At 38.1% G+C, this 22,615-nt stretch overlaps 1 protein-coding gene across 1 annotated transcript in view; it reads right to left on the bottom strand.

Annotated features, from left to right (window-relative positions):
• Positions 1–4,690, bottom strand: part of LOC107047696 (otoferlin) — a 40,004-nt gene extending 35,314 nt beyond the window's left edge. Inside the window, exons 1-4 of the mRNA XM_015270495.1 lie at positions 4,520–4,690; positions 4,294–4,438; positions 2,039–2,192; positions 1,392–1,563 (exon numbers count right to left, since the gene is read on the bottom strand). Coding sequence (XP_015125981.1) covers positions 1,392–1,563; positions 2,039–2,192; positions 4,294–4,438; positions 4,520–4,690 — 642 coding nt within the window. The remainder of the gene's footprint in view (positions 1–1,391; positions 1,564–2,038; positions 2,193–4,293; positions 4,439–4,519) is intronic.
• Between the last annotated feature and the right edge of the window lie 17,925 nt (positions 4,691–22,615).

Here is a 22,615-nt window from a genome sequence, read left to right as displayed (position 1 = left end):
ACGAAACTCGAATTTCCCTTAGGCCCGGTTGCACCGAGCCCTGTTAGCTATTTTTACCCCAGGATAAATTTATCCGTCTGTAATCCCTACGGACTAACAGACCGTTATCTGGCGGTTTAGTTAACAGACGATGGTGCAACCGGGCCTTAACCATCCAGCAATTGGCCTGTTCACCCTAATTTCCTCAATTCTGATTTCGACTAAACAGAGCGCCGTATTCGGGGTCACGGGACACCTTCACATCAGTTTTATTTTGATAATTGTACAGTAGCCTATTAATTATTTTTCCTTCTGTGAATTGAATAAATTATCAGCTATGATACCCCAAGACCTTCAAAATTATCGGATATTTCCCGAATGTTTTGTTGCATAGCAACGAGAGGGATCAGTTTTGCAGACAGGGAAATAGCCGATGGATTTTGAAGGTCGAGGGACATTCGGAGGACAATTTCTTCAATTCTGATTTTGGCCGATCAGCGTGCAGTGTTCGGGGCTACGGGACACATTTCACCAAAATGTGAGGAATATCTGTCAAATTCGTAGGACACAATTGACAGGCTACAGGGAAATTATCAGACTAATAATTTCCCTGCAGCCGGGGAAATTATCGGTGTGAAACGTGTCACGTGACCTCGAATACCGCACTCTGATTGGTCAAAATCAGAATTGAGGAAATTGTCCTCCGAATACCCGTCGATCTTCATAATTCATCGGATATTTCCCGCAAACTTCCCTGCAAAGAAATGAGTGTGCCAAGTTTTCTGCAAAATTTTCGCCTGCAAAACTTAACACCTCCATTTGTTTGCAACTATAAGTATTATTGTGGATATTGCCGAAAATCTCAGGGCATGTCAATGTTTTTAGGACATTCTCAGCACATTTACAAATTGATGGAGAAATTCAACTCCTTGAATTTCTCAATTTTGGGCTGTTTTTTATGTACCCCACTGTGCCTCAGCCACCCCGCTTGGCTCGGTCTCCCCTACTGGAAATTGTAGCCAAAAATGTTTAACCGTGCTTATACATTAATTTCCAGATCATTCAATAATCGTTGATGAATAGAGATGAATAATTACAATGATATCAACTGGAATAAGATTGAATCGATCTGTCTGACACGGTTGGCAAGTCATGTCCGAAATATGCATGTGGCATACATCAGATCGAGGAATCGGCGGGGNGGGGGGGGGGGGGGTCGGTTTCTGACCGACGGAACGTGATATCGATCATTACAGGAAATACGTGTCGACAGATATTTATAGTTGAGAGTTAAAAAAAACACAACAACGTTATAAATCACTGCACAGTATCGAGCGTCGTTGATGCGAATGTGTTCGTAAAAAGACGAATTACTGATGGCTTTTTGATCTCTATATTCACGCTGAATTTACCTTCATGCCGGCAAATGATATTTGAACGTATGGATTCACCAGTTTTTTTGCATTTCCAATGCAAAACGTTGATTCTCTGCTTGGCAAACCATCTGCTCTGTATATCGTGAGAACATAACGAGCTCTTTGCCTGCTGGACGATAGAAAATTTCCAATGGGGAGGAGAAGATTCCTGAAAACGGATAGAGCTGTCAGTTTTTAATTCGCAATTTTCAGTTTTTCGGGAGATCAAAGAAAGTTATGGAGCTGTTCAACGGTGCATTGAGATGAAAAATGGCGGGTTTGTGTGGGCTTCCTTTGATTTAGAGGGATAAAACGGCAGTGGGTCGGATAGAGAGATAAAATGGAGACTTTTTACTTGTTTACTTCCGAGTGGAAGCTGAAAGTGGAAGTGGATGCCTAGTAATTGTACCTGGAAATGATGTCATGAAACGGGAAGATATGATGTTTTCGGAAGATGTGTGTATGTATATCCGTATATATGAGCGGATTTTTAGGAATTTTTGTTTCACCGAGAAAAGAAATTTTTGGTATCTGAAACGTAATTACTTGAGAGAAGTAATTATTCTTCAATGGCTTCATTCTCCTAGGCATCTCAACGCACAAGTCATGTGCGATGCAAAGCAATTTCGTCTATCGCAACTTACCCCTCAATATCATCGTCGCCATCAGTATCTGGATGGGCTCGCAGTCTCTCGCCCTTTGCATTAACAGATATGTTGCATTTTACGTAACCTTTGGGTTCTCCTGTTGAGTCCTTTGGGTTTGTTAGCATCGCCCATTTGTGGTAATATTCATGACCTAATATAAAACTCGATATATTTTTTTAAAATTAAAATTTGAAAATCAATCATCATAAATTGATGAATTCGATTGTTTTATAAAATTTCTTTTGCCCCTAAACTGTAATGTAAACAGAAAACAGAAATTTTCTGAAAATTAAGCAATAGTTGCACTTGAATTCTCAACGTTGTGAATTTGAATTCAATTTAAGATCCAATCGTTCATGGAATCGCTCCTTCAGGTTGGACATTCAGGATAATTGGGTTTTCCATGTTAGATTATCATTGATATTTCAATGACATCTACAATTTTCAAATTCATTGCAGAAATTGAACATAACATCCAACTAAATTTTCAGTGAATTAAAAATTCAAGGAAATTGTTGCTTGAATTTTCAAATTATTTAATCATTTTCATTATCATGTGGACCTGAAAATTGCAATTCCATTGAATACTGCAGAATTCAACTGATTTTTCAATAACAAAGTACATGAAAATTGGATATAAATGAGTGATTGTTCAAAATTTTAAGATTTTTTACTTGAAACTTTAGGAGTAATTTTCTAACAGTGTAAGGGCGCATAAATCGCATAGAACCCTGGACCAGAAATCGCATGAACCCCTGAAAACCACTGACATTAGTCTGAAAATTAGTCATGAAAATTGAAAATTGGTGACAAAATTTCTGAAGTTTCGAATTTTTGCAACGACTGAATTTCACAATCGTGAATCCCTATTGATTGGAGATAAATTTCCACATGATGTTTATATTTTCTCTGGGTAAGTCGCGACTGCCGATGAAGCAGAAAGAAGCCCGGCATTATGTTTCTGTTCTATCAACGGTTGCGCCAGTTACTTTGAACGACTGTAGGTAAGAGGCACCCCATCGGTCGAGCGAAATGTACCTCGTAACGTACATTTTTCAGTTGAAATTTCCCTCAACAGATGCTTTTACTATTCCACGAGTAGATCATCCCCATTCAAGACCCCAATAACCGCCAATTACCTCTTTATTACGGTGTTTTGGGAGGAAACCAAAGCAATGAAAAAAAAACAGTGAAAAATTTGTGGGGGAAATAAAAAAAGTTTCTAATTATGTTGCATTATTGGAAATTTTTTCGTATTTTTTGTAAATCTCAGCCTCATAAAAAAAAACCATGAAGTTTGTGTGTTTCTGTAACCCCCCCCTCCAGCGACCCACACCGCAGCTCCAAGGCCGAGGTTACCTAATTCTAAATCAGGGAAATTTTCAATCACCCAAGAAAATAATGAACAATTGAAAAAAAACTAATGTGATAAATCAAATCTTCCTTGAAAGTACACCGTTAAATATTTTCGTCTAAATTTTCCGAGTCAAATTCCGGAAATTTTTATCATGTTTAATTTTCTCTAAAATTTCAAGAAATCTTCTCATTGAAAAATAAAATATTCCATTGATTTTCTGTCCGAATGATCTGAAAATCATTAAAATACTTGATTTTTTAGTTCAATTATTCCATGAAAATTCGGAAAAATCGTGAAAATATAGGGAAAAATTCAAAATTCATGGCATTTTGTTTCTGAATATTAATGTTCCATTGAAAATTCAATCAAGTTGTGCAATTTCCGTCTCACTGCCACTGAAAACTCATGAATTTCTTTGAATTTTACCTAAAACTTGAAATTTCATACCCATTTTTCAATGTCACTCTCATGAAAATGACTACCATATTTTCCATGGAATTTCGAGAAATTTCTAACAGTCTAGGTATGAGTTCCCGAATTTTTCTAGATTTCACAAGAAAGTTATTTGAAAAAATAATACGGGAAATTAGGAATTCCGCGGCGAATTCTATTCATTGAGGCTCACGCGCGGCATTGCCATGTTTCCGATGGATTTTAATATTATTTCAAAAATTAGAAAAACATCTAATAATAATTTCGCACCGGTAAGTAATGAGAGGAAAATCACTCAATTTGACAAAAAAAATAATAGTCAAGACATGTTCAAATGCACACTGAAATAGATACGTGAACATTGAAAATTTTCGTGTTCGCGGATTGAATTGTGGCTCAAGAACAACGAACTTCAATTCCGCTTCACTTCCCCGGAGAAGTACAGACGAAACACCGTAATTACCTGGTTGATCCCAGACTGTCGCTACTTCAAAGAAAATTCCTCCATGAAACTTCAGTTGCCTCAGAGAGTTTCTCAAATACACTGATATTGATACTCTGGTACTGAGGAGAACTTCAAACTCACATGTGAAGTCGAACACGAAGTACTGCAACCAGAGCGGAATACATAAATGAAAGAAATGTGCAGACATACCTTGAGCTCCTAGCAATGAATTATTCAACTTTACATGATCAAAATATGGACAGTCGGTTCTGTCCCGGACAACAGTCTTTTTCTTCTGATTGCCCACCTTGACAACGACCATGGGGTTTGCATTCTGCACTAAATGTCTAGCCTCCAGAATAGTTATAGCCACCTGATAAGCTCCATACCTCCCCTTTTTTCTTCTATCAAACATAATCGATATGCGGACTGATTGTCATAACCTTTAGTATGGGAGTCACTGTCTTTTTCACGAAGTCTGCAGCTCACTTCAAATCTAAAAGATCTCGGAACCATGCTCTTTACAGTCCCCAGATAGGGGTGAATGGGGCGAAATATCTTCGTACATTTTACTATTTTACCGAATTCAGTAAAATTGTGAATTTCTAAATGGAGGAAAAAGTTGGAAAAACATTACCAGACAAGTCGAGTAATCGTGGAGCAACTCCGATTTCCAGTACTGTTTCAGCTTGAGGATATCCAAGTACTTTGGCTATTTTTTCTCCAGTGGAATGCTTTTCTACTTTTTCACTCGAACATCAGAGCTTTCATTTGAGCCCATTTCCCCCAGGGAAATAGAGAAATATCTGGCTATGCTGCATCATTGGAAATTTCTCGTAGGGTCTATTTCATTTGACCCTACGTTTCCGGACATTTTACAATGATTTTATTATTCAAACTTTGTATGTCTGCTTTTGAATCTCGATATTGAACCGTTAGAAAACATTAAAAATCGGAAAAAAAAATTTAAAAGCTTTTTTTGGAGGAAGATTGATGAAATAGTTTATAAACAATCAATTTTCCACCATAAAAATTATTTGTTCGGAATCGTAATTTTACTACAAATCCATTTCATGTCTAAAAAAATAAGGTTTTCGAAAGTTTAAAGGATTTAAATTTTTTAATTACAAACAACGAATGGTTAAATAAATGATAATTCTATACAAAATGTAATTTGAATGTCGCTGTATATTCATGATTTTTTTTAATTTTTTCTCATACAATTTAATTGATAAATCTGACGATTGAAAATGTGGTCACTACCAAACTATAAAAGATACTTAAACAGGAGAAAATGTGCGAGATTAATTTGAATTGATTGAATTTTATTCCGTTGGCCCGGGAAAATTTACTATCCGTGAGGATGATTTGTACCAAAACTGTAAAATTTACTTTGCTTCCCATCAAAAATTATCCCAATGAACGTGAATAGTCCACTTATTCACGAATGCATTCATTGAATGCTCCAATTTCCGTATAATTTTTCTGTAACGAAGAATGATTTTTACCGAACCCGTTTGGAAAATTTCACTTCCGTCCGTCCCCACGACTTTTAGACAGGTACAAAACAAACAATCCCCTACCGGTGTGGAAAATTTCACTAAACAGGAGCAGTACTTTTCCGGGCACTGCGATGGGGGCCTTCGGCTCGAACGCCAACGCCACGCGAGTAAAAAACCCCATCGCAACAGCCCGGGACAAGATTTTTTTGTACTGATTTTCAAGTTTTCCAGTTTGGGAAGTATGTAATACCAATTCCCAGACGAGAAATCGTGAGAAGCAGTACAGAAAAATAATTTTTGCATCCATAGATATATTTTTTTACCGAGAAAATCGTAAGATATCTACTAAAAACCATTATTTTTTTAACAGACTTACATTTCGCCCTATTTTCTCTCAAAATTTCGGTGGAGCTGTTACTCCATAAAAATTTCCAATAATCTTACCGGAAATTTGTCACTTCTATCTTCATGGAAAAAGTATATTCCGATAAATATGACTATTTCAAAAACATAATTGAACAAATGGGAATTATCTTAGTTTGCAACTTGGCCACAGATTCATCCTTCTTCCATATTTCATGACTCTTTCTAAAAAAAAACATGCAAAACTCCAATCGGAATTCTCCCATCCTCAAGAGGTGGATAGCTGTGCAGAAACTCCACCAATGTCAGCCACAATACGCTGAAATCCAAAGAGGCGAAGAAATCTTACGACGTCTCTGGATTTATTTCACCAATTTGTTGAGACGGGTGCGCAGGTGCGAGCACACGTTTCTACCATTCTCCATTCGACTTTTACACTCGGATCGATTTCGATGGTATGTCTAAATTGGTCCTGCCTGCCGGGGCCACCGCATCTAGATCCGCCGAAAATTTCACGGGGGAGCTGAGAAAAGGTGCTGGCTCCCCGACGATCGTATTTCGGATTACGTTGACAAAACATAATTTTTTTCTTTACCAAACAACGGTAACTTCTCTCTTATCTTTTCTCTCTTTATTCTTCCCTCATGTTGAATCATAATATTTTTGATGGGACTCTTGACGCACCAACACAAAAGGCTGAAGTGTCTGGTGGTCTTGTATTACCAGTGGGGTGAGGGTTTATTCGGAGTTGACAGCCGCAAGTGTTGAGCTTCTCATGTCAATCGCTTCGATGAGTACACAAAAATACATGCCACATGTTTCCCGATGTGTATCTTCAGATTATGCCTCGGGTCGGTAATAGTTTGTTCTTTCCTACATTATGTATCCCATTATTTATTTTATTATGTAATAAGTTAGTGAAAAGTTAATCAGAATCCTCGTAGAGAATTTCTGTCTCAAACAAAAAAAAATCTTCGTCTTAAATAATTCTTGATTTAAGGTATTTACCGCGGGGCGGGTATGTAGGGGGTGAGACGAAGGGGAATAAAAAAAAACGATATTTCAATTACAAATTATCAATATAATTCGATCATTTTTGTGTTCGAAATATTTTTTGATAACTTTTCTATTCTTTTCCACATATGTCAAGCCTTTTTTGATTTTTCTAGCTTGTCTTTTGGATAATTGGAGAATAATTAATATGGATAGAAAAAGTGACAACGTCGTGCCGTTCGAGGTACAAGTTGGCAGCCCTGATTCACTCAGCTGTTGTGTTCCTTCCCATAGCGAAATGTATCATCACAACTCCATTCGTATTTGCCAAGCTTACCTCTCCACAATTGTTACGCACGCAGAATTTCTATTTTTCACGAGTTTTTTAATTATCCATTCTAAACAATTCTCGTAGGCCACGTGGATTACTTTTTTTATATTCCTCCATGAAAGCTCTACCCAAGTGCGAAATTTCAGGAAAATGGCGACTTTTTTTATATTTTTAATATTTTTTTTCCGAATTCCCATGAGAGTCCGTATTAAAATGCATTCTTTACAAAAAATCCTGTGTTTCACGCACTCTCCTAGTCAATCTGGGATTTTGCATAAGGGTTTTGAAAAAATCAAAGAATGTATAAAAAGAAAATCATCAATTTGTTTACTTTTTTTCGACCCCGCCCCGCTGATCACGCCATAAATACCTTGAGGATAATTTTCCCCGTAAATACAGTCTTGAACTTTTGCCTGTTTGAAAATAGTGATGCCGCGAGACGAGATGATTTAGTTCTCAATGAACACGGAAATCATTGCTCTCGTCTCAGTATCGAAATACGCAGTATCGACTCCTCTCGTGATGACTCCGAGTCAATTTATCTCATCTCGCTCCCAAGTGTTTCGTATTTTTAATATAAAATCTCGGTTTTTGTCTCAGTTTGTCTCGTCTCGGTTTTCTACATATAAAAAACGCGAAAAACCGGAAACCGAGACGCAATAAATTGACTCGGAGTCATCACGAGAGGAGTAGATATTGCGCATTTTGAGACTGAGACAAGACCAAAGATTTCCATGTTCATTGAAACCGAGATCCTCTCTCCCAATTTTTGTCTCGTGATGTCTCATGAAATGTCTCGCGGCACCACTACTTGAAAATGCAGCTAATTTTGGTACTGAATGTTCATGTTGATCGAAAATTCAAGTGATTTATGACATTTTCATTTCATTCCTCCATCAACTACTTGAATTCATTCGGAGTCCCCGACCATTTCCCTCTAAATCCAATTCAATATTACCTCTCAAAACGACTGCTAGACTCTCCCAGGAATTCCCATTGATTTTTTTTTTATTCCAGTACTCAAGTTAGAATTCCACATTATGGACAGATGTTATCATCCCTCCAAGTCGTTTAATCGTAAGAATCTCCCCCTGATATAAATCGGATATTAAACAGTCAAATGGAATTTCTCAGTGGTTATTTTTCGAACTACGTGACTCGAGGAAAACTAATCGTTGTGCATGCGAACACCGGGGAGTTGAAGAAAACGCCGAAAGAGAGCCATAAGAGATCCGCTATCGCCCTCCACCTCCCTCTGTCATACTATGAGACATGACTGTCTTTTCAGGGCCTCGTTTTATTTATAAACATTGTGGTGAACCGAGTCGGTGAAATATATAAGGTATGAAGCCAAGATGAAGCCTGAAAACGCACGCGGAATGCATCGCACCGTAACGTCGGTAGCTGGCATTCTTCGGGTGAAATAAATCGGCGCATTTAAAGAATTTACGAAGTAGTATTCCACTGGCGTTTTGCGCCCGTTAGTCGCCGTATAAGTTACACCCATCACTCACTAATCTACCCTGTCTCGGTGGATTGATAATCCTGTTCTCCATTTGGGTGGTTAAAAAATTGGATGATATTGCAACTGCATTCCCGCGATATTATGTGAGAAGAAAAAGAAATTCGAGGGGTAGGGGGTCATAAATTCATCGGAATTGGAGGGAAAATAATGTTTCCACGTTTTTTTACGGGTTTTTGTGGCTTATTTTTTCGGGTTGTCGAGGTGAATGGGGGGGGGGGATTGGTGTCAATGGTTGGACGGTCATTAATAGCGTGTCAGCGGGTGAAACCTTCCACGCTTTTAGTCTGTCTCCCTTCGCACTGTTGGGGGCATTCGAGGGAGGGCGAGTCCAATGGCACGGAAATGGCAGACTATCCAGAAACTATTATCCATAAATATGCGGTCCATTTAGACACGTGTCTTCACAAGTGGGGAATTATCATCGGTTGGCTTTAGAGAGGTGAATTGGAAAAACCTTGACAAAGGTTTTTTTTGTAAAGATAACGAACCTGAGGAGCACGATAATAAGCACATTTAGTGTTGAATATTTTTGGAAAAAAATATCGTGTTCGATTTTAGGACTTTGCGGGCAAGGGGTATTTCCACTTAAAGTCTAAGTAATGGCATGAGCGCTGAAAAAAAAAGTTTTGATTTTCAGGGATATGTCACTGGTTTTCCGGAATCTATTACTAATTATTGGTGATACTGGACACTGACTAGAATGACCCTAATTATTAGTGATTTTTATCACTCAAAATTAGTGACACAATCACTGCATTTCAGAATTTTGCACTCATTGAATTTTACAATCGCGAATCCCTGAAAATTAGTGACATCTTTCTGAAATCCAGTGTTGGGGAAAATGGAAATATCACGGACAGTGCACTACTGGAAATTTTTTGAAATTTCATGGAAGGCATGATAGTAATTTTCATGAGGGTGACATTGAATCGGATTTAGGTGAAAAATGGTTATGAAATTTCAAGTTTTAGGGAATTCAAGGAAATTCATGAGTTTTCAGTTTGAGTAAGATGGAAATTCCACAACTTGATGAAATTTTCAATGGGATATGCATTTTCAAAAACAAAATGACGCGAATTTTCTCAATTTTTATGAATTTTCATAGAATAATAGAGCTGAAAAATCAAGTATTTCATTGATTTTCAGATCATTCGAACAGAAAATCAATGGAAGATTTGATGTTTCAATGACAAGATTTCCTGAAATTTCAGTGGACATTGAATACCATAAAAATTTCCGGGATTTGGCACAGAAAATTCGGATGAAAATTTTCAACAGTGTGGACTAGCTATTTTCAGGACAGTGGCATAGTGAAAATTGAGATTTCACTGGAAATTCAATGAAATTCCACATTTTTGAGAATCAGGAAGACGCAACTTGCCAAACCTATTTCACTGAGAGAAAAATATAATTCTTCCGACTACATTCCATCACCATCGAATTGTAGTCAAACAGTCCTCAACAATTTTTCATGGGTTACGGTAACTATGGCCGGAGAAGTAATTACTACAATGGAATGTAGTCATTGCAACTATTTTATAGTTCTCCTCACGATAGATTTGTCGTGGTTACTTTTGAACTTTGGTTAGTTTAACTGCATTTTGATTTGCAAAAATTACGCTTGTGAAATTACTATAATGTTATGTGGCGCATACAAAAAAAATCGTATCGTTCACCAAAATGCCTCAACTATTTTCTTATTGTAAATCGAACTTCAGATTTTTCTCTCAGTGTTGAATTTCCAATCGAAAGATGAATATTCAGTGCTAAATCACATTGAAATACCAATTATTTGAAAATTCACGTATATATTCACCTGAATTTTCCTCACTTGTGTTAATTATCACGGAATAGTTGAACTAAAATTCAACCTTTCCATTGATTTTTCAAGAAATCTCAGTAGAACTATAATGTAATAAAAATGCTCAAGAACTCACTGCTATATTTATCATTCAATAATTTCGAATAAAAAATATTAAAAAGGAAAACCTATTCACAACCATGAATGGAAACGGATAGTCGCTTTTCAATTCAATTCACCCAAATAATTCTACCCGGAGGTAAATTCAACTCCTGACTTTCTGGTACTTTCCCACGTGGTCCAGTGAGATGCAGAGAAAAAACAAAGAGATTTTTTTCTCATACAAGGCGCCATTGTTTCCCGGGTATAATGTACGAATACGAAACAAGTGCGTGAAAAATAAAAGAATCAGCCCAGAAGAGAGACGAAACGAACAAAAAGAAATCGGCCAAGAGAGAGATGAAGCGAGAGAGAGAGAACAACTTTGAGAGGAAAAAACACAAACAACGGATTGCAGTAATGGATGAGGTACCGAGTGCGTGTTGTACAAATACGATATCGGGGGCTTGAAGGGGTTCGTCGAATGGTATGGGCACGTGACCCCATTGAGGGGCTGAAGTACGAGAATGAGGTTTGGAACGTGCGCGTTTGTGCCCCATCGGAATATAACGAACACCCCCGACAGTGGTGAAAGGGCCCCTGCAGGGTGGCTCTCAAGCCCTGAGCCTCCACTGCTGGGTTAACTTACGTGCTCCACTGCTAATGCGACATGACGCATGTTTTTTTTACCGCCCACACTCGTAAAAAAAAATTTGAGAAACATGAGAAAAAATAACATCATGAGGCTGATAGAAACGGGAGAAAAAAACTTTAATGGCTCAATCATGATGAGTCGTGGTGGCAGGTGAAAAAAATGAATGGATAAAAAATCCTATTGATCGGAAATGCAAAATTTTAAGAGGCAAGAATCATCCCGCTGTCCACGCCCTCCCCACCTCAATGCAATCGTGGGAGGAATCTTGCGTGGGAACCCATGGTGGCGGGTCCAGAGCCTCATTCCTCTTAGCGGTTTTTCGTCTCCTCTCTTCATGTATGTGAGATGCACCTCTCGGGTATTTGTGAGTCCCTCGCATACGCCCCAGTGATCAAATAAGTGAAACTTGAAATTAAAATTCGATGTTACATCGAATTAACTACGCGGAGAAAATGAAATAGTAAAGATTACTATATCGTTACCAAAGTTTTGCAAGTACTACTCTGGACATGGTAATGGCTACTATGGAACGTCGTATTGGTTACTATGGGGCATAGTAAGCTCCTCAATAGTAATGGGTACTATGGACATAGCAGTAATTACTATGTTACACAGCAGAGCTCCCTATGTTACGTAAAATGTCCTATAACACATAATGAAATTATTTTCAATAATTGAATACCATCCAGGAATGAAAGAGGAGTAAATCAATGTTGGACACAGAAATATCATTAATTCAAGAACAAGAATTTTCTTGTTGTAAGAGCCATGGAAAAGAGAAATTATGTTTTTGAATGAAATAATGGATTTATTCCGAGAGCTGCTTATAAAGCCCATTAAAACCTAGATTAAATTTCCAGTTGCAATTTTATCCATATAAAATAAATAGTTTTATAAATGTAAACAAATACTTTCTTTGTACAAATAAAGACTTTATTATTTAGAAATGGAATCATTGTTTAGATGGCGAAATGAATTTATTGATGTGTAACAATTCTCTGTTTGAATCAAATAATTTATTTATTTATTTCTAATTAATTATCTACTTCCAGTGAATGCACTATTTATTCCACATAATTGAAGCTTTATCATTTAAATAAATAGATAAAATTCGAACAAAAATATTACAGAATTTAATAGGAAAATTTCGAATAAAGAGTAATTTGTTTCATTTTTTAAAGAATTTAAGCCTGAAGCGTCTTGAGTTTATGAACGCTTCAAGAGGTAATCGGCGAATTTCAACCGATTATTTTAGAGATACTGTCTATGTTGATTGGACCATGGTAGGCATTACTATGGAACATAGTAACCATTACCATGGCACAGCGTAAGCATTACTATTGAACCAAGTTAGCATTACCGTGGGACATAGTAGGGATTACTATGTAGATACAGTTGAAAACCTTTTTCTATGTTACCATAGTAATTTCTTCTATGGTTATGGTAATGTTTACTATTTAATTCTCTCGATGTATATATACTCCTCAGTTATAAATTATTTCACTTGGGTTAATGATTTGTAACGACCGAAATATTTTGATTTATGATTGAATTAATTCGAAGCATTATATCCAAAGATCTCTCCGGAATTCGCAATTTTAGAAAATACCGAATTTTTATTACTACGGCCTTCATCTTCAAACTCGGTTGGAGCGGCAGCGAAATAAATTTTTGAATTTTTGTAAATATCGTGGGACAACCGATTTTTTTTATTCCATTAAAAAAATTAAAATAAAATGAAATGAAAAAAAAATTAAAAGTTTCTTTGAAAATTAAAAAAGTTAAATGAAATATAACTGTTGGCGAACATGAAAAATGGAAGATTCACCCTTGAATTTCACTTCATACAGTTACATCATAATCATCTGAATCGTGATCCATCAGCGTCCATTAATGACGTATCAATTACCCAACAATAATTCTACTCTTAATTCCTCCATTACCCGGGCATTAACGTCCCAACTCATGAGCAGAGGTAAAGTGTAAGGAATTGTCTCAGCCGAGTCTTATACAAACAGCTCAAAAACATTGTCTCTGTTATCCCCTGATCATTGCGTCTCACTCTCTCGTTCTCGACGAGGTGACCAGTTTACTTCCTTCACTCAGCGCCTTTAACAAGTCGACCTGTGGCCCCTCGAGGGTGGCCAGTCCACGGGAGGTCTCTCGATCACGCGCCTCACGTATCGGCTGCTCGGACACGCCCGAGTCGTTCGTCATACCATCATCCCTCTGGACCCGTCGACACGACACCCGTGTCCTCCACGTATTCAACTGAGGAGATAATGCGATGAAGAGGCGCGAAAATACATTGATGAGGCATTCCCTCTGAAGTTTAATGGGACTGCGCAGTGAAATGAAAGTTTTGCTTTCTCTGGTAGGAAATGAAAAAAGGCCAAGAGTAGGCCGAAAATGGCCTGGTGCTGGCCAATATTGGGACACCCTCGGTCAGTCTTCGCCCGTTCCTCATCTCCTACTAGGGAGATCCCTAAAATTTTAGGGGTAGACCCATAATTTTTTTAGAATTTTCATGATTTTTACGTCTGCATTTTCACACATCTTTGCGTTGTTTTAAGGGATCATTTTAGGAATACTATTTTCTTCTAAGATTACTTCTTTCTTCACTGAACTTTTAAATATTTTTGATTGAAACATTCCGGATTTTTTTAAAATATTTTGTATTGAAATTTATGACGTTTTCATTGAAATTCTAAGGAAATAATCACCGACCGTAATCGACGAGATCATTTGTAATCGTGTAGACATTCTGTGGACTTGGTAATCACGGACATCACATAGACAATGGTAAACGGTGTAATCAGTCCCGTAATCCTGCACGGAATAAAAAGTTGGAGAAAAATTACCAAACAAGTGAAGTAATCGTGGCGCAACCTCGATTTCCAGTACTTTTTCACCTTAAAGGGAAGAAAAAGTACGAGATTGATAGTGAATACTCTGTTGGCCCGGGAAAATTTACTAAACGTGAGGGTGATTTGTACCGAAACCGTAAAATTTCCCCTGTATCCCATCAAAAATTATCCCAGTAAACGTGAATAATTGCTGCAATTTTTCGTAGAATTTTTCTGTAACGGAGAATGATTTTTACTGAACACGTTTGGTAGAAATACACCTCCGACCGTCCCTATGAGCTGCAGACGGGTACAAAACAAACAATCCCCTGTCTGTGTGGCAAAGTTTACAAAATAGGAGGATAATTTTTGGATCGATAGATGTATTTTTTTACCGAGAAAATCGTAAGATATCCACTAAAAACCACTATTTTTTCACTGAATTACATTTTGCTCCGTGATTACCATTCGTATAGTAAAATTGGTCACGATTTTCGATGTAATTTTCATCCAACTTTTTATCGTCACAGCCAAAACCAATATTTGAATTTCACACAACTTTTGTAGACATTTCTCAGATACTAAAAAAAGTCTGAATGGAAATTTGTCTGAATTTCAAACATGAATGAAGATGTTGAGGCACCTGTTCGTCTGAAATTCAGACAAATTTTCATTTTATTTCGACGTTTTTTAGTGCTCTGTTGAAAATTTTTGTCTGAAATTTCCGGTACATTTTTTTGGAAATTTTTCTCGAATTTAATCATCACTGAAATTGCAAGGAATTTCGTAATTGAAAATTCAGAATGTCGTGGAAAAATCAAAGAGAACTGTAAATTTCAGTTCCATTTTTCCCTAAAATCAAATAGAAAATCAGAAAATTCCGGAAAATATATTCTGGAATTTTCAGGACATTGAATGCGATTTAGGGGGGAAAATATCATGAAATTTCAGATTTCACTGTAAATTCTATGTAATTTGGCACTGAATATTCACATTAGATTAGAAGTTCAAATAAATTAAGGAATTCTCGTCTTTATGCTGCTTAAAATTCGGGAATTTTACAGAATTTTCAGTGAAACCTGAAATCTCATGATTTTTTTTCCCCTAAATCGCACTCAGTGTCACTGTCCTAAAAATTACTAGTTAACTGCCCATGAAATTTCATTTTTTTCTACCAGTGTGTCTGAAAAATGTCCACAAAAGGTCTGTGAAATTCAGACATTCGTTTTTTCTGTAGCGGTGTCAAATTCGCCTGTGAATAGCCCCCTGTCCTCAATTACCCAAAATTATTCTTTTCCCTCAAAAACTTAATTAAATTGATAAAGCAAAATCCCTCAAGGTCAGCATGAAAAAGGGAAAGTCAATGGCAATGGAAGTGTGCCAGGAGTCTCCTACGTTAATACGACCCAGCCGCACACAACCCGCCGCGCGGCAAACTCGAATTGATATTAGCAACGCTCCACCGAGAAGAGGACGGCCGAGGTGGAGCAGCCTAGTGGGATACGGGTTAACGAGCCCCCCTCATGTCGAGGTCGGTAGTCTCCGTTAATTAATGAACGGACGAATACTCTCATTTTCTTCGTCATTCCACCGGTATTTCCTCGAGTCAATCTCCTTATTTTCCTCCTCCCATCTCTCCTTAAAAATCCTCCCCAGTCCCCCAAGCCCCGTTTGACGAAGAAGATGAACCAAGAGGAGCCGCGAGAGCCCTCCCAATTAAGCCGAAACAGTACCCGCCGGTGCATCAAGCGTCCTGCTGACCCGATTCCAGCGGCACAAAACGAATATCTAACCGCCAAATGATTTTTGGTTTTACTCTCTTTAATTTATTTCTCCCATTTCTTTCATCCATTCCCCCGCTCATTCCCCTCTCACTCTTTCTCCATTCGTGCACCAAAAACCCGATGAGTCTGCGCGCCACTGGGATAGGGAAGCCTCCATTCCCCTCTTCCTCTCTCTTTCTCTCATGAAAAAAAGGTTTAAACTCGTTTTCGTTTTCGTCGCTAATTAGACTCGTTAAGCGCCACGGCGTAGCCATAACCGGGCAACTTCAGACCGAGGAGAGTCCCAGTTGTGTGCCAAGAGAGGAACGACTAAATCCAATGGTATACGGAGAAGCTAGTGCCTCGCCGTCGTCCACTCATCCAGGGTGCGTTTGTGATTACTCCATCCTCCAAAATCGGGCGGGAGCCGATTTTTTCACACGCGGAAAAGTTCTCCCCCGAAGAGTGTGTCCAGTGTTCCAACGGAAAGTTACGGTTAAACATCAAGTGCAGTTTGATCACGTGATGAATGGACCCTTTGGGTGGCTATTGGGTGGGTGTAATTTGACTTAAGAGAGTGGTATTGATATCCCACGATGATTCTGTAACGTGTGGTACATAAATAAAGGTATAGAATACACCAGTGGGTGGAGGGGGATGAGGGAAGAGAAGAGGAGAGAGAGAGAGAGAGAGAGAGAGAGAAAGAGAGAGACGAGCCTAACCTCAACGTCCTCGCTGGCCAGTGCTCAGTGGGCGGCCATATTGAATCGTGATATGGGCCCGCAATTAAGGCCGAGTAGGCCACCCGGACGAGAAGCGCACCTCAGCGATAAGGTGAGTTCTCCGGTGCACATAAGACTATGGGGTCTCTCGGCTTTGCCGGAGACCTCAGACCTGACCTCGTGTAGCTGAACTCCCCTCCTCCCTTTCACCATCCACGTTCTCTGGATACCAGAGATTCTCTCTCGCTCTTCCTCCCTTTTGTCTTCCTCGTGTCGGCTCGGTAATAATAACAACAGACAAACGTGTCTTCATTAATTTTTTGGGAGGAGACTGTCCTTGATTCTCACGGTAGCTCATTCCATATCAATAATCCGAAATTAAAATATCTCAAGTCGGATTCCGGGGCTTCCTGAATTCTTGGGATGGGGACTTGAATTGTTGGCTTTGGGTGCTTTCTTCCGAAATTGATTAGCGATGCTGCGAGACATTTCATGAGATATCACGAGACAAAACTTTGGAGAGATGATCTCGGTTTCGGTGGACATGGAAATCTTTGCTCTCGTCTCAGTCTCGAAATACGCAATATCGACTACTCTTGTGATAACTGCGAGTCATTTTACTTCATCTCTGTTTCCAGTTTTTCGCGTTTTTTTTGTAATTAGAAAACCGAGATGAGACAAACCCAGACAAAAGCCGAGATTTTATATTAAAAAACCGGAAAAATTTGAGACCGAGATGAGATAAATTGACTCGGAGACATCACGAGAAGAGTCGATACTGCGTATTTCGACACTGAGACGAGAGCAATCATTTCCGTGTTTATTGAAATCGAGATCATCTCTTCAAAGTTTTGTCTCGTGAAGTGTCTTGCGGCATCATTAAAATCGATGGAAATTATTGTATTGGGGAGGCAACAGCGCGCTACTGTGTGCCGCTGTGATGCGAGACATAACTACTTAGAAATTGAACTAGGATCAACAGGTCAATTTCTAAACGATTTCAACTTCCATTCAATATTTTCTAAATGATAAAATGAAAATTGTACTGATTATTTTTAGTAATCGGATCTGGCCTTCCCTGGGCCAATCAGAGTTCAGTATAACATGAAGTACTTCCCAATTAACATTACAGCGGTTATTTCCCCCTAGCTTGTGATAATTTCCCTCTAGCTCTATAACTGTCAAATATTAGCCTGTGGAGTGAAGGAAAGTCATGAAGAAAGTCACAATGAGTCGGTTTGGGAAGGATCCGATGACCAAAAATAATCCGTCGAATACCACTCGACCTTCAAAATTAATCGAACATTTCCCTCATATTTTCCTGCGTATCAACGATCGGGATAAGTTTTGCACAAATTTTAATCTGCACGACTTCTCTCTCTCATTGCTACGCAATAAAACAATCGGGAAATATCCGATAATTTTGGAGGCCTCATGGTACTAGTGATAATCGTGTGATCAATTATTTTTTCTATTGATCAACCTAATAAATGTTTAATAAATGAAACAAATATGGCCTAGGCGTCCAGAAATTTGGGGTTTCGCCGGCTGCATTAAACTATTTCTCAATTGAATTATTCTTTGTTTTGTTATTTTCACTTCAAATAATTTTTTTCTGCTGGTTAAAACATCCTTGAAGGTATGGAAGCCATCATATCCCCATTTAGGTGATTCTTTGATTTTATATCCTACCACGAACTTCGAATTTCTCTTAACTGTCCAGCAATTGGCCTGTTCACTCTAGTTTGAGTTCTTGGTAGTGGTTTCGGTCCATATTTCGGTCAGCGGCAGTCGAAATGATCGTCCGTAATACCACAAGAGCTTCAAAATTATCAGGTATTTCCCGATAGGTTCGGTGCAAACAAACTTGACAAATTCGCTTGTATGCAGGGAACTTTGAGGGAAATACCTGATTAATATTGAAGCTCGAGTGGTATTCGGGAGAGAATTATTCCATCCAAATTTCGGCCAAGAGAATTTCACTATGAGACAAAATAAAACATGCACCTGAGGAAGAGCGCCGTGAGCGCTCATAACGTCGTATAATTTGTTAAGCAAATGCTTGTGATCATTTTGAATGCTGCTGACCGAAATATGACCCAAAACTACTTCCAAAAATTGAAAATGAAGGGTCGCGAATTTCGCATTAATTTGAAGTATAGTCTGAATTCGAGGCTGTTTATTCGGGTAAATTGGGGAAGAATTTGACAGGTTCCGAGGGATTTCGGTGCAAACTAACTTCAGACGCTGTATACAATTTTCAAAGCGGAACCAGAATTTTCAGCATTGGAAAATCAGATATTTCATTGATTTTCTTATGAAGTCTAAGTCCATTATCGCGTGGAAATTGGATAAATTTAGGAGAATTGCACGTGCATTATTCCTATGTTTTATTTGCGACTCAAGTAACTTGTGAAATGTTTGTTTTAACTTCACTTAAGACTGTAAATTACCTCACACGGAGAGAAATATTCAATAAAAATTACGTATTTTTTTCGTAATTCCGAAATCAACCCTAATTTTTACCTAAAATCACGGAATTTTTCGAGAGCGTTCCGTAATTTTTACCTGAATCTCCTGTGAAAAATTGCGATACCCTCACTTAAATTTTCTGAGTCAATTGCGTAATCGGTGAGCGAAGTGTGAGTTCCGTAATTTTTACGGAACATTTCTCTCCGTGCAGCCTTTTATTCTTAACCCCTCACGTCCACTGAGAGAAAATATTTTGAGAATTGCGTCTTTACTGGTGTCAAGACTTATGGCTCGAAAATTAACAATAAAAAATGTCCTACACTCAGACAAAAAAAAACTTTCATCGAGATAATTTGAATTTACATCTTTTGGATTTGAAGCTGATGTCACACTGTAATTAACGATGATAATTGGAGGAGACAAGGATGTCAATTTAAGAATTTCTAACAGTGTGCAGTAAAATCATCTCAATAATATAACAATCATTGCTTCCAATTGAATGAAGTCATCAAAATCATGACGAGTCATGCAATCGTGATAATCCTGCTTGATATCAATAAAATCACGAATCTACTGAAGTCATTGAAATCCCCCAGTAATGTTGTCATTGGATCTAGCAGCTCCTAAAAATTTTCCTTCCATGCTTTCCTCCACGATGAAGAGATAGCTCCCTCACATATCCGCAGATAACCCCGATCATTATCGAACATAATACCGAATGAGTTCACAAAACCAACTCAACAAAAGCCCTATTCTTTTCACCTGTTGTCGTTTGCCCTGGCTGCTCCACAGCGATCAGATAAAACTGTTGCGCCGAGAGAAAGAGAGAGAGAGCCCGTACACGGTATGCAAATCCTACCTTTACCCAGCGAACTAATGAAGATTAAGAATCCCAGCGGAGAGAATTGAAAAGACTGAACGGGAAGCAGTTTCGAGAAATAAGAAATTTTTGAGAGAAAACAAAGAGATAAAACGATACGAATAAAAATCTTGGGACACTTTTGTCTCATTTTTAAAACATCTTCCTAACGAGTTGGAGATTCCACTGTTGTCTTATAATAGTTAAATGGATGTTTGAGCCGGTGGATTGGACCTCCCACCTGGTGGGTTTCATTGAAACGAACGGTAGCTGCTGTGCGGTAGCTGTGAGAAATATTTCTCAGCGGTCAATTCTTATAACCCTTTAACCCTCACGGGTACCACAACAGTGTTACGCAGCCTCTCGCACCTCGTCCCTTCCACCCGTTTTTTCGATACCACCTTTCATCGGCGGGTTAACCAGCACTCCCAGAAATTTATCCAAAAAGCCGCCACTTAAAAATAGCACACGTCCCCACAAATCATTGAGTAGGATTCCCTCACCGTTGGCCATTTCACGTGATATTTTGCCGGGTGTGTTGTGCCGGCATCCATCGAGTATACGCAAAACGGTCAAACGGCGATTTCCAACATCCTCAAAATCGCATAACGAAGCCAATTAAAATTATCCAGCGATGCGGAGGGCTTTGGCTTCCTATTATTGGATGCCACAGTGTTGCGTAACTGAATGCTAGGATCATAACTACTTTTTCGAATGCCTCTTTCGAGGGCCTTGGGCTTATTGAAATGTACAATATCGATGATTATTTTTGCATGAAAATTTCTACATCGCTGGACGTAAACAAACGCCCCCGTCATGCTTATACATATACTGCATTTACATGTACGAATGCCAACCGAGCCCTTTTCTTTACGGCTGTATTCATATCTTATCGGATCTACCAGTCTGATCTATTACCTCCCGAAGGATGATTGTCTCTTTACCATTGAATCGAGTGGGGATTTGTTGTGTTTGTATTCTTCATATTTCAATGGGGTTAATGTGGGGGAGAGTCGGGCAAAATGGGACGTTTCGTGATCTTCTCTCATTGTCAATATCTTCACTTATAAATGAAAATATTGACAATTGGAAAAGATACGTCCATTTTGCCCGACCCTATAGTAGGTAGGTGATATAGGTAATATATTAACCCCATGGGGTTAATGTATCCAAAATAGAAGAATCACCTAAATGGGGATATGATCGCTTCCGTACCATCAAGAATGTTTTAGTTAGCAGAAAAAAATTATTTGCAGTGAAAATTACACAACAAAGAATAATTGAATTACGAAATAGTTGAATTCAATCGAAACCCCTAATTTCGGGACGAGTGGGCTATATTTTGATTATGATTATACACGAGTAATATCATTGGAAGGTGAAATAATCAATACAATTTTTATTTTATTTATGACATGTTCAATGCAAGTTGAAATTTACAGTACACTTCATGGAAACTTTTATTAGATAATCATTTCGCGGAAATTTCAAGAAATTTCGTCATTGAAAAGCCAAAATTTTATAGGAAAGTCGGTGGAAACTATAAATTTCAGCGCAATTGTTCCGTGAAAATGAATAGGAATTGGAAAAATTCGGTAAATATATCTTTGAATTCCCAATAAATTGAGAATTCAAGTGAGTTTGGGAATTTTCTCCTCTTCGCCGTCTTACTTGGTTAACATCACCAACCAGTGTATCGGAAAGTTCGGCCAAAAATTTTTAACATTGTAAAATGACAGAAAATTTTTTCTCAAATTTCAAATACAATCCTTTGAAATATAAAAATTTATTGACATAGAATTTTCACGGGGCAGAGAATTTTTTCTTGGATAAGTGCATCGTTAGGAAAAAATTGAAATTTCATAGTCAGCCGACTGGTGATTTTCAGGAGACACTGAATTCAATTTAGGGTTTAAAAAAATGAAGTTCAAGATTCCACTAACAATTCAACAAAATTCCATATTTTGGGCATCATTAAGACAACAATTTCTCAGCGTATTAGAATTTTCAATGAAAATATGGCTATTCAGGGCCAAAACACACAGAATTTTCAATTAATTGAAAAGTCAAAGATATTTTTACCCCAATTTTACGGATTTCCATTCATTTCCAGGGAATAATTGACCTGATATTGACAGTTCTCATTGATTCTCCATGCAATTCTGTATTTCCAGTGACAAAATTGTAACAAATTCCGGTGGAACTAAAATGCGATAAAAATATTCAAAAAGTATACCGGAGATTTCAGTCAAAAATTTTCAACAGTGTGCCCAACAAAATTGTTGACTAAAAATGAAATTATCTCATACAACTGCTAACAGCCCAACGGAGAATAAAGTCAATTGTCTCCCCTTTATTTCCATCTCACCCATCGTTTCAACCGCGGAAAGACTCGACCCCTCATCTCCC

The sequence above is a fragment of the Diachasma alloeum genome, unplaced genomic scaffold (assembly GCF_001412515.2).
Source record: "Diachasma alloeum isolate Michigan unplaced genomic scaffold, Dall2.0 Dall_scaffold_78908, whole genome shotgun sequence".
NCBI lineage: Eukaryota > Metazoa > Arthropoda > Insecta > Hymenoptera > Braconidae > Diachasma > Diachasma alloeum.
Note: the sequence above shows the minus strand (reverse complement) of the source record. Positions and strands in the feature narration are given on the sequence as shown.